General features: G+C 46.0%; 1 protein-coding gene across 1 annotated transcript in view; it reads right to left on the bottom strand.

The window, feature by feature from the left end:
- The window catches only part of LOC115088101 (adhesion G-protein coupled receptor F3-like), a 97,323-nt gene that overhangs the window by 59,216 nt on the left and 25,592 nt on the right, over positions 1-12,515 (bottom strand). The window contains exon 4 of the mRNA XM_029596056.1: positions 9,708-9,875. Within this exon, the coding sequence (XP_029451916.1) occupies positions 9,708-9,875 (168 nt within the window). The remainder of the gene's footprint in view (positions 1-9,707; positions 9,876-12,515) is intronic.

The following is a 12,515-nucleotide window of genomic DNA, read 5'->3' as shown; positions in this document are numbered from 1 at the left end:
AATCCAGCTTCAGCCCTATAAAAGGGGTCCTGTGTCAGTCTCTCGTTGCCTTTGCAAGATGCCCCTGGATGTTAAGAACATAAGAACATAAGAAAATACCATACTGGGTCAGACCAAGGGTCCATCAAGCCCAGCATCCTGTTTCCAACAGTGGCCAATCCAGGCCATAAGAACCTGGCAAGTACCCAAAACCCTTCGCTCCAGGAGTCTTCTGTGATCCATCGCTTCTTCAAGGTCTTGTGTTCCTTGTTCTTCGTTGGAGCTCCATGTCTTGTCCAGATGTCCGTGATCCGGTCCTGATGTCCATGGTCAGTCTTGATGTCTGTCTTCCAGTTCCTGATGTTCTGTGATCCAGTCCTTATGTTCCGTGATCCAGTCCTGATGTTCCTGACGTCTGTGATCCAGCCTTGATGTCCTGAACCCTTGGTTCCTCGTCGCCACCCTTCCTGGCGTGCCATGTCGTGGTCCTCGACCAGCCCCATGGGCAGGCTGAGTAGGACGCATCGTGGCACAAGATCTGCCTTCTCACCAGCAGCACAAGCTTCCGGAGGGTCATCTTTGCTTGAAGCCTAATCCCATCTAGGTCCGGTCTCCTGAATCTTGTCCCGACCCTCGGACCTCCTTGTGCCTGCTCCGTCCATGTTTTAGACTCTGCTTAAACAGAGGTGGCTGTGTAGGGCGCGCCCCGGTGCAGGCCTCTACAGTTTCTGGGACATGTTCCTCTCATTCGCTCCACTACCTCGTCTGGAGACTGCCCTGCATCCAGCGTGGTCCGTGACCAGCCCTGTGGGTGGGCTGTATAGGGCACGCTGCATCGCAGCCTCAACCTAGTACTTGTTCCTGAATCCTCGTCTAAGTATCCTCGTCTTCACCTGAGTCTTCGTCCAAGTGTCTTCACCTGAGTCTTCGTCCAAGTATCCACGTCTTCGCCTGAGTCTTTGTCTGAGCTTTCCATGATTCCACTACCTCAATGACGACTTTTGATAATGACTACCTTTTGATGACGACTTTTGAAACTTTCGAGTTCAGCTCTTGAGATAGAAAACATCCTCAAAAAACTGAAACCATCTTCTCATCCATTGGACTCAATTCCAACCAACCTCCTCATCGCCATAAGGAACACCATCTCAAAGCCAATTGCAGACATCATTTATTGCTTTCTTACCCAAGGTCTAGTCCCTGATCAGCTCAAGCTAGCAATTCTTAAACCCTTACTAAAAAAAACGAACCTACTGCCCACGGACCCAGCTAACTTTCGCCCAATAGCCAACCTGCCTTTGATCGCCAAACGTATGGAAAAGATAGTCAAACAAACAACTATCCGAGTACCTGGAAGAAAACACCATTCTCGCACCTTCCCAGTTCGGCTTTCCATAAATCGTTAAGCACAGAATCCCTCCTCATATCCCTTACCGACACGATTCTATCAAATATGGGCAAAAAACAACCATATCTCCTGATCCTATTAGATCTCTCTGCAGGCCTTTGACACGGTAAACCATTCAACACTATTAAAATGTCTGGCTGACATAGGCATTAAGGGAACAGTCCTCAGCTGGTTCAAGTCCTTCCTGGCTAATAGACATTTCAAGGTAAAGATAAACAATAAAGAATCACATCCGGTCCCATCCAACCAAGGTGTTCCCCTCAAGGTTCCTCCCTCTCTCCGACCCTCTTCAACATTTACTTTCTCCCTCTCTACCGGCTACTCACCAATCTAAATCTGACGCACTACCTCTACGCGGGACGACATTCAAATACTCATCCCAATCATAGAATCCTTACATAAAACTATGACTCACTGGAACAATTGCTTACAACTGATCAATCATCTACTCTCCAGCCTTAGCCTCATACTTAACAACAACAAAACCGAGATCCTAATCATCAATCAAGATGACAACAATGAGCTTCTCAACCCATCTAACACACTCCTTTCAACCATTCCAAAATTAAATCAATCGCAGCATGTAAGAGATTTAGGCGTCATTCTAGATAATCAGTTTAACCTAAAAAAATTTATAAGCACCACCACTAAGGACTGTTTCTACAAGCTACAAGTCCTTAGAAAGCTGAAACCACTACTTCACTTCAACGATTTCCGCATGGTTCTACAAGCCATCATACTATCTAAAATCGACTATTGCAACTCGCTCCTGTTTGGTCTCCCGGCTAGTACCATCAAACCTCTCCAGATGGTGCAAAACTCCGCAGCCAGAATCCTTACCAAAACAAATAGAAGAGACCATATCACCCCCATCCTTAAACTCCTCCACTGGCTGCCCATTAAACACAGGATCCTCTTTAAAGTGCTCACAACCATCCATAAATCCATTCACAACATCTCCCCGCTCCACTTAAGCACCCAACTACGTCCTCACACATCATCCAGACCCATCAGAGGAGCATATAATGGCACACTCTATGCCCCCTCAACAAAATCCTCACTTCAGAAATGTGCCATATCTACAGCAGGCCCCACTAAATGGAATGCGCTCCCGTCAGACATCCGACTAGAACTCTGCAACTCTTTATTCAAAAAGATACTTAAAACCTGGCTTTTCAGCCAAGCTTTTCCAGGATCATGAGCCCTGGGTTCGCTTCCAGCTAGCAAGAGCCACTGGCTCGCATCTATCTAAATTTCTTCCCTACATTTATATGTACCAATTATGTCTGCCGTAATCCCGATGTATCATTCTACTATTACACTGTAGCTAATCCCAGATTTAGCGCACATGTGACATTTATACAATTACGCTCCACTTCCATGGTCTTGTTTTTCTTTACACGGTTTTTCATTTGTTAGATTTTGATGTTCCAAGACTCTGGATACCTAAGAGTCTTGTTTAATGTTCTAATTTCATAATGTTAAGTTTGAATAGTTTCCCCGGTCCATGTTCCGTAACCTTTGTTCCATGTACCGCCTCCAGGCAAATTATTATGTTCTGTTTCAATGTAAACCGATGTGATTTGTATTGCATACAGGAACACCAGTATATAAAATTTTTTTTAAATAAATAAATAAAAATGATTCCAAGACCTTCGTTTGCCTCTGGCCTCCATCCGGCCTGCCAATTCTTGCCATTATCCAGCAGCAGGTCCGAAAGGGCTTGGAATGGTCGGAGGACCATTCAAAGACCACCATTGCATTGTTGGTCTTCCCGAAGCATGCAGGTCTGGTGGAGGGTCAGTACCTTCATTCATCCTTGTCTTCATTCCAGCCTTGCTCCTGCTCCGGATTCCATCATCTGTCTTCAGTCCAGCCTTGCTCCTGTCCAGCCCATGCTCGGGCATGCCTCACCTGCCTTCTGCACCTCTTCGGAGTTCCTCTGAGGTTGAGCTGTGGTCCAAGAACACACAATCCCCTGGAAAGTGGAACCGCTCTCCTAGCGCTTCCTAACAAAATTGCAGGAGGAGTATGTCCCACTCCTCCTGCAATTGCTCAAAGGAGTAGAGACACATTGAGTCTGTGTCCACCAGCTGGGCCACACAGCGAAGCCCCATCGCAGTCCATTGTTGAAAAATAGGATTGCCCAAACCAGGGACAAAGTTTGGATTTCCGTTCAAGGACAAAAAAGGGGATATTAATGCATTATGAGCCCCAAGCCCCTGCCACCATACCCACACCTTCCAGGGAGCCTTAAGCCAGAATACAGAGAGTTTCATAGAGGACAGTTTGCTTACAGGGAGATGTACTAAGTTAATCGGGGTTAAGAAGCTGCCCAGTCTGACATCAAGCCCTCTACATCAAACTTAGGATGACCGAACACCCACTCCTGTAAATGGCAAGAAGGCAGGCTGCATTTTAGATGCGTATGTCCAGCAAAGCGACTCTGCCATGTCTGTGATCGAGCCTCAACACATCCAGCCCAACCCTCGCCCATCTATTATGCCAGATAAAAGTACCCACCAAAGATCGATATGTCCTAAGGGTCGAGGCAGAAAGCCACAGTGGAAGCATTTGTAAAGGGTAGAGAAACTTAGGAAAGATCACCATTTTAACCACAGCGCATCTACTGAGCACTGAAAGAGGGAGGGCCTTCCGTTTCAGCAATAAGGTCTTGACATGGTTCATGGCAGTGATGATGTTTAGGATGTAGAGTTTCTCGACAGAATGTGCCACCTGTATACCCAGGTACTTAAAATGAGAACCTGCGCAAGTAAATGGAAAAGGCCCATCTAGGTAGTCTGCAGAGTAGGAGAGCGAGGATAAGCCACCGATTTCTCAAACTCCGAAAATGTGCCAAACTGATGAAAAACTGCAATAATGTCTCTCAAACAGTCAACGGGATTACCTACATAGAGCAAGATATCATCTGCAAAGAGGCTTAATTTGAAGGACTTTTCTGAATCTGGATGCCTTGAATTGAGCAAAGAGCTTGCAATTTGATCGCCAGGGGTTCCAGAGCAAGGACAAATAAGGGAGAAAGGGGACAACCCTGTCTAGTGTCCCCACCTAAAAGAATAACCTCAGAAAGGGTCCATTCACCAATAACTCTGCCTGGGGTTAGTTATACAACAACTTTATCCAAGCCAACACTGAGTCCTCAAAATTATAACGCTCCAAGACTTGAAGCAAGTAAGACCATTCCATGTGATCAAATGCTTTTTCAACACCTTGACTAAGGAGAAGGCCAGTGGAATCACTAGGCATGGGGAAAAGACAGCCATAAAAGTTTTTAAAAGATTTGAGTTAGAAAGCCGCCCTTTAATAAATCCCGTTTGATCCAGGGACACTAATTCAGAGTTCACCCGCTGGGCTAGAACTGTGGCCAGCAACTTAATATATTGGTTAAGGAGAGAAATAGGTCGATAAGACGAGGCAAGGGCAGGGTCCTTTCCTGGCTTGAGTAGCAAGACCACAGTAGTAGGATTGTGTCCTCTATGAAATTCCCTCCTTTCCTGGGTGGCATGAAACATATTTTTTAAAGGCAGCAGTTTATAAAACTCCTGTCCAAGGACATCAGGCCCTGGTGCCTTCAAAAGCTTCATCTGCCTGATAGCCCTGTGAATTTCTGCCTCTTGAATCAGCATATCCAAGAGTGCATGCATGCGTGCACTTAGGTAAATCCATACCTTGAAAAAAGTTGTGGTAGGCTTGTTCATTAGAGGGCCCAACTGTGTACAGTGATTTATAGTAAAATAGAAAGGCTTTGGAAATCAAAGGAGTGGTAGTGAGATTCATTGAGTTATCCCTCAAAGGAATGTCATGAATATCACTAGCCACCAACTTGTTAAAAAGGAATTCAGAGATGAGAATATAGTTGTTATGTTTGCCGCCCGCGGAAGGCCCACAGCGCAGCTCTCTCACCTTCCCAAATGAACCTCAGCGCTCAGTTCTCCGTCATTGGTGGCAGTCAGTCACTGGCTCCGACCTCAGGCCCCTGCTGGAGTCCCTGGTCCTGCCATGCTGCCCGGGACCTCCAGCCAGGATTCTTCCTCCAAGCAGGCCTCTCCACTTGCTCCGCAGATAGATGCTGCCGATGGCGCTGCACCCCCTCCCAGGCCTGCGGCAGGAACCTGGCCACAGCCCTGGATGCTGACATCATCACTCTCAGCATACTTAAGCTCGGGCAACGCTCCTAAGCATTACCTTTGCAACAGGTCTCTTCGGTTCCCTGTTGATCGAGTGCTCGTTGCTTCTAGAGATTAGTCTCAGCCTTGCGTTCCTGATTCCTCATTGTCCCTAGTTCCTGTCTCTTTGTTCCTATCCTGCTCCTTGTTTTGGATTGACTTCATGGACTTTGACTTTGCTTTGCCTGACTCTGCCTTGTGATTTTCTCCAAGCCTGACGTCCGCTATATCTAACCTCGCCTGCCTTCTCCTAGCCTGACCTCCGCTACGTCCTACCTCGCCTGCCTTCTCCAAGCCTGACCTCCGCTATGTCTGACCATGCCTGCCTTCTCCAAGCCTGACCTCTGCTATGTCTGACCACGCCTGCCTTCTCTGTGCTTTGACAATTGCTATGCCTGACCTCGCCTGTCTTCTCCATCCCAGACCATTGCTATGGATAACCTCGCTATAGACTCTCTCTTGTCCAGAGTTCTAGGTTGCTCGCCACAGCTTCCATTGGCCGCCAGCTTCCATCCGAGCTCGACAGTGACGCCTCTGCCTCTAACCTCTGGACATGGACTTTCAAGGCTTCGGCCTATCTTTGTTCAAGCACCTCCAGTCGCACCTAGTTACTTGGTGCTTGGGTTCCAGTTCCGAAACCCATCTTGGATAGACTTACACCGCCTGCTGGCTGCTGTCTCTGGGCTGAACCATCTACCTTTATTATCCTATCTCGAGGCCCACCTAAGTCCTGCCAGCCCCGGCACCCAAAGGCTCAACCTGAGGGAATGTGGGCTGGTATAGGTGAAGTTCCAGTGGCCTCTAGCTTCAGCCCACTCCACCTGCTGATGGTGGGGACTCATAGGCCCTTGCTTACGGGTTGTGTCAACCCCACCTCAGTCCAAGAATCCACCTCCAGTGCAACAGATTGCAAAGGCCATGGATTTGGTGGAGCCGCGTGCCCTCCAGGCCATTCCAGGCCTAGCTTCCAAGGTGCAAGAACAGCAGCAGTTCCTCAGGGCACTGGCCTCATCCATGGACCATCTTCTCACCCGGGTCGATGCCTTCCTAAGCAACCCGTCTCTGTCTCCTCCACAGCCACCTCCATCTTCGCCACAGGCCTTGTTGGCGCTTCTGGCACCCCCATGTTTCAACGGTGACTCTAAGCTCTGCAGAGGGTTTATAAACCAGTGCTATATGCAATTCGATCTTCAACCCTCCATCTTTCAGAATGATTTAACTAAAGTCACGTTTATCCTGTCTCGCCTTGAAGGGAAGGCCCTGGCCTGGGCTTCTCCCCTGTGGGAATGCTCAGACAATTTGTGGCTGTCTGCAAGCGAACTTTCAATGTCCCTGGGCAACATGCTGTGGCAAGCACGAATTTACTCCATCTTCGTCAAGGAGAGCGAAGTCTCTTCGATTACACCATAGAGTTCCGGACTTTGTCTACTGAGCTCGCTTGGCAAGAGGACTGCCTGCAAGCTATTTATCTTGATGGCCTCTCCTCACAGCTAAAAGATGAGTTGGCAGCTCGGGAGCTCCCTTCCTCGGAGGACTTTATAAACTTGATGGGCTGAATTGATCACCGTCTTCAAGATGGGCCCCGGCGTCAGGTTTGGGCCTAGGTTGAGACCCAGTCATCAAGAACTGGCTTCTGGACTGGGTTCCGGCATTGGCAGGACCCAGACCCTGGCCTAGGCCGAGGCCTAGGCATTGGGACCTGGCTTCCTGGCTTCCTGGCTGGGCCCTGGAATCGGACCTGAACTTGGGACGAGGCCAAGGCATCAGGACCTGGCCTGGGCACAGCATCAGACTCCCAATGGATAAGGTAAATGGGGGTTGGGAAATTTCCCAGTCCTAGGCCTTTGCTTGGGTCTTGGCCGATGGCCAGGGCCTAGGCTGAGACTCCGGTGTCATGTTCTGGTGCAGGTTGTGGCCTCTATTTCAGCCTGCAGCCTTTGCCTAGGCAAAGCTCCTGTTTCAGGCTGCGGCCTTTGCCTAGGTGAAACCTCAGCTTCAGGCCTAGACCTAAGCCGATGCATTGGTGTCATGCTCGGGCATAGACTAGGACCCTGCTTTGAGTCTTTGCCTATTCCCTAGGTGAGGCCCCAGCTTCGGGCCTCACCTAGGGACTGATGGGTAACTTGTTTTTCTCCAATTTTCAAACCAAATGAAACTCCAATAACATTTTATCAGAATTTAAATCATTTTGTTATGAAAATGATTTGAAATGAAATAGGATATTGTGACTTATTTCCTATTTTGCGTCTCATGAATTACCATCCCTAAATAACAATAAAGGTAATACAAATAATTTTTCTACCCCACAACCCACTAAAAAGCTCCATACCATACACCACCTCAACTGTAGATAAGAACCCAGTACTAGTGGCATTTCCCAGTGGACTGGAGAAGAGTTCTACTGGGGTACAGATATGGGATTGCCATATTTCTTCAGACATTTGCAGCAAAGTTGGAGCAGGATCCAAAGTTAACAAAGTTCGGCAGGTTGTCTTAGGAGAAGTAGTTCCCTTTGGCAAAATTTTCCCAGATGAATTAGGCAACAACCGGTCTCCTAACAACCCCAGAAAAATATATAGGGTGGCCCATGGAAAAGTAGCCCACCTCCAATACCAGTGCATTGGAAGCAGGCTACTTTTCCATGGGCCACCCTGTGGAATCCTCCAGCAAATCAGCAGCATCAAGTAAAGAGAAATCATTGCCACCATGGACCATTCGAAGTATTTATCTGTTTGCTGCATCCAGGACTCTGGAGGGACTGAGGAAATTGACATCTCTTAAATAGCAACATGCTCACACTGACCCTGCAGCATCCTTCTGATACTGTGTGGCATCTTTGCTGCCGAAGCTAATGATTACATCATTGGCTCTTGATTCTTGTTTTGAGCTTATCATTGTCGTCATCATCATCAAACTCTGATATTGTGAGGGGGAAACACTGAAACAGTGCTGGCAGTGTCGTAAGGTGAGGTCTAAGTGAGACCAGCTTCTGATTTCCTACAAATAAGTGGATTTCAGCATCTTTTATATGATGGTCATACATACTTTATAAAATAAAAAGTTTTCTTGTCTATTGAAACACAGGTGAATTTACTTTTGTACCATTATATGTTTGATTATTCACCCAACAGATTTCTTTACAATAAATGAGGTTTGAACCAGTGACAGCTGGGAAAAGAAGGGCCAGAGCCCCAGTGACAGAGCTAACAGGCAACTCAAGGGGGCATTAAGGGAATATGGTGGTCACGCCCCTGGTGAACCAGTCTGGCCTGAGCCAGGCCAAAAGAAATTGAACCAGGAAGTCGTTCCTAGCAAACCATAAAACTACCCAAGTCTTCTGGTGAAGTGAACTCCCCTGCTACAGCAGCGAATCATTGCTCCTTGTTGTGGTTCTTGACTTTGCTCCAGTTCTGGCTTTAGCTTTCACTCCATGTTCCAGTTCCAGTCCCAGCTTCAGCCCTAACTCAGTACCGGCATTCCAGGCATCCGTTGCCCACAGCAACCTAACTCCTATCTGTGAGTTCTGGCATGGCTAGGGAACCAGACAGATGCAAAATGTTTTTTCCTCAAGATTTTCCTAAGTAAAGGGAAAAAGTTGTCAGAAATTCAGTCCTAGCCCAGGAACTAATTCAAACACTGCTGTCATCTTGCCCCCCCATATATTTTGTTGTTAATGCAAAGGTACTTATAACAGAATGGTAATGCTGTATGTAAACTTACATATCATTTCATCCTTCTGTTCATCTATTCACATCTATTTATTCTTACTAAAAAGCTATTTTCAATTAATACAGTGTGTTCAGATTACAAAGGCACCATTGTAAATATTAGACATGAGAAGTATGGAAGAGTGAAACAGAAATTACTGGGAAGATAAAGCAATAGATTGTTGTATCTTAGTAATTGTGGAGGCAGTATTGAAACTTCATTCTCCAGGCTTTACTTTTTGCTCAAACCATGTACTGAAAGCTGATGCAAAATTGTTGTGTCATGCTCGGTATGATACATCTTTACATGTGCATAGAGGTGGACAGGGTAAACGTTAGAATGCAGAAGGGCTGATAAAAGAAGGGTTTTCATTTTAAAATATATACAGTTCTGCCTGTGGCTATTGCTTATTATAGAGAACTTACCTGTAGTGACTTGGATGCTAGTGAAATTCAAATTTGAAACTCTTCCATCAATAGTGATGTTTACTGGGGGCAATGTTGTTGTACACAGGTAGTTTGCGACTGAAGCTATAGCTGGTCCTTCTAGAAACATATCTGCATAATACACATACTGATATATATTTTGGTTCACTGAAACAAAAATGGAAAACAGATCAATTAAAAACACTCAGAAAAAGCAGATGTAGACATACGTTCAACATAGATAGGTTTGAATTAATTTATTTATTGGTGTTTCTTTTTTTTTTTTGCAAACCATTCATTTTCCCACAGACATTTTGAATAATCTTCAGAGGTTAGTCTATAAGGTGCCACCTGACTCCTGTCATATGTTGAATAGTCACAGTGGATTCTATTTTGAAAAGAATAATGCCAATTACAACTAAGAGCAATAGACCATGTGCTACACTGAATTATTTAAATATACTCTAAACTAATTTACATGGACCAACGCTATAGGATTCAATGGAGAAAAGGTAAAATAAGACAGAACTATTTCATTCTTGGTGGAAAAAAACACTGTCATAGATAGAGGGAAGTTAAAAGAACAGAGTAAAACAGGAAATGCTGGCAAAAAAAGACCAATCTTCCAATCTAATCTGCCCAGTTAATCTGTCCACACTGCTAAGGGATACATCCAGCATTCTGATTTTCCTATCTCTAATCATAAAACTCTATAATAATCGAGATAGCTAGCAAATACTATCTTGTTTGTTGCCTGAACATATGAATTCCTAGGTCCCCTGTGTAGCCTGACAGGCAAAACTGGCTATTTGAGTGCCTGTATTTCCACTAGGTCTAGTTACTTTGACACTTGCAGCCTGCCAGACAGACCCAGCCGCTAGTTTAATTCCATAATCACACTTTGATCTAAGTAGCTACCATTACTAGTGAGTTTCTTAGGTCCCCTGCATACCACCAGACAGACCAGCTATATCAGTGCCTGTATTTCTGCTAAAAAACTGTTAGTTTTTACTTTCATTTAAAACAGTACTTTCAGATTTCAATTCTAGCATCACAGCCTGTCAAACAAAGCCAGCCATGTTGTTGTCTGTGTTTCTGTCAGGACTTTTAATTTTTCATATTAACTAGTTTGACATTCATTCTGGCAGTCCGGACACTTATTATTGAATTATTTGAATAGAGCACTTTAAATAGTTAAACACATGTTGCTATATTGTGCTTCCTACTTTCTCCTAACTTTTACTGACTATGGATCCTCTGTGCATATCCCATACTCTCTTAAACTCTGTTACTGTTTTAGCCTTCACTGCCCAGCCTGGGAGGGCATTCTATGAATCCACCTCCCTTTCCATGAAAACATATTTCCTGACATTGCTCCTCAGCCTACTGCCTCAGAGCCTCATGATCCCTGTACTAGAATCTCCTTTCCCTTGAACATTGTGCATTGCTAATATCTTTCAATCATTTGAAGATCTCTATCATATCTCCCCATCCCTCCTCTTCTCTAGAGCAGTGGTTTTCAACAGATGTGTCGGGACACACTAGTGTGCTGCGAAGTCCCAGGAGGTGTGTGTCACAGAGCCAGCAGAAGACTGATCTTTCCTCATCAGTCTGGGCAGGATTTGGCTGACTTCTCTTTTATTGGGTATGACAGGAAGCTGCTCTTGCTTCCTTCTCTTCCTGGCCCAGTGGGAGGTTGTTCCCTCCTCTTTCACTCAGATCAGAGCACGATATCACAAACTCCTGTTCATATGGGCCCAGCAGGACACCAACTTTATTTTCCTCTGCCTGGCCTGGCAGTGAGGCTACTGATGCTCTCTTCACCCCATGGGGCCTAGACGTGAAAGCAGGAGCACTAGGGTGAAAGGTGCGTACGTCTATAGATCCGATGCTGCTGCCTCCTCATCTTCCTCTCCTCAGTGCTTGCTTCTTGCCCTCATCTGCTGCTGATAAAGAGGGAGGGAGACTGGATTGGACTGAAGTCTTTTCTGCTGGCTGGGAGCCAGGAGGAGGGGAATATGAAGTGGGCAGGAAGGGATGGGAAGATAAGAGTTCAAGAGTCTGCTGGGTAGGAAGGCATGGGGAGAGATTGGGAGTCATGGGGTGGGGGAAAGGAGATTGGGGTTGCTGGATAGGGAGAGGTGGAGGAGAGACGGGTTGGGGGCGAGGGGAGCAGGGAGTTGGGGATGCTGAGGAGGAAGGGGTAGCAAAGAGGTGGTCAGAGGTATTCTGGGTGGGGAAGGGGAGAGGGAAGGACAGCAAGTTGAAAAGGGGAGAGAAGGAGCACAGGGAAGGGGATGTGGGATGGGGGTGTTGGGAATGTTGGACAGGGATATGCACATGTGAAGGGATGATTGAGTAGTTGGGAGAAGTGAGGGGTGATGGGGGCATGGAGGGGAGTACAAGAGCCATACTATGTCAGTTTTGAGGATATGCATTTCTTCTCTCTTTGAACTTTGCTTAGTGTAGGAGGAAATATATTTCTGTTTCTAGTCTCCAGTTTTGCACTGCATGCAGGTTTTGGGGTTTCCATTCCAGGTTTTATTTCCACATTTGTAATTTGTTGAAGGCAGGTCTGTCTGTGTTCTGTGTGTATGTGACTGAGATGAGGTACTTTACTAGAGGTTTGTATCACTCTTATTTGTTGTATTTTCTCAATATTATATTGCACTGGTGGTGAACTGCTGCCTTTTCATGGGTAGGGCTATTGCTGTTTAATTTCTTGGAGTCAGTGCATGGTTATGGCAGTTGTGCACAGAGTGGGGTTTGTTTGTTTTATTTTATAATGCACCTGGTAATAGAGGGAGT

This window comes from Rhinatrema bivittatum, chromosome 3 (assembly GCF_901001135.1).
Source record: "Rhinatrema bivittatum chromosome 3, aRhiBiv1.1, whole genome shotgun sequence".
NCBI classification, from domain to species: Eukaryota; Metazoa; Chordata; class Amphibia; order Gymnophiona; family Rhinatrematidae; genus Rhinatrema; species Rhinatrema bivittatum.
The sequence above is the reverse complement of the archived record's forward strand: the minus strand, read 5'-3'. Positions and strand labels throughout refer to the sequence as shown.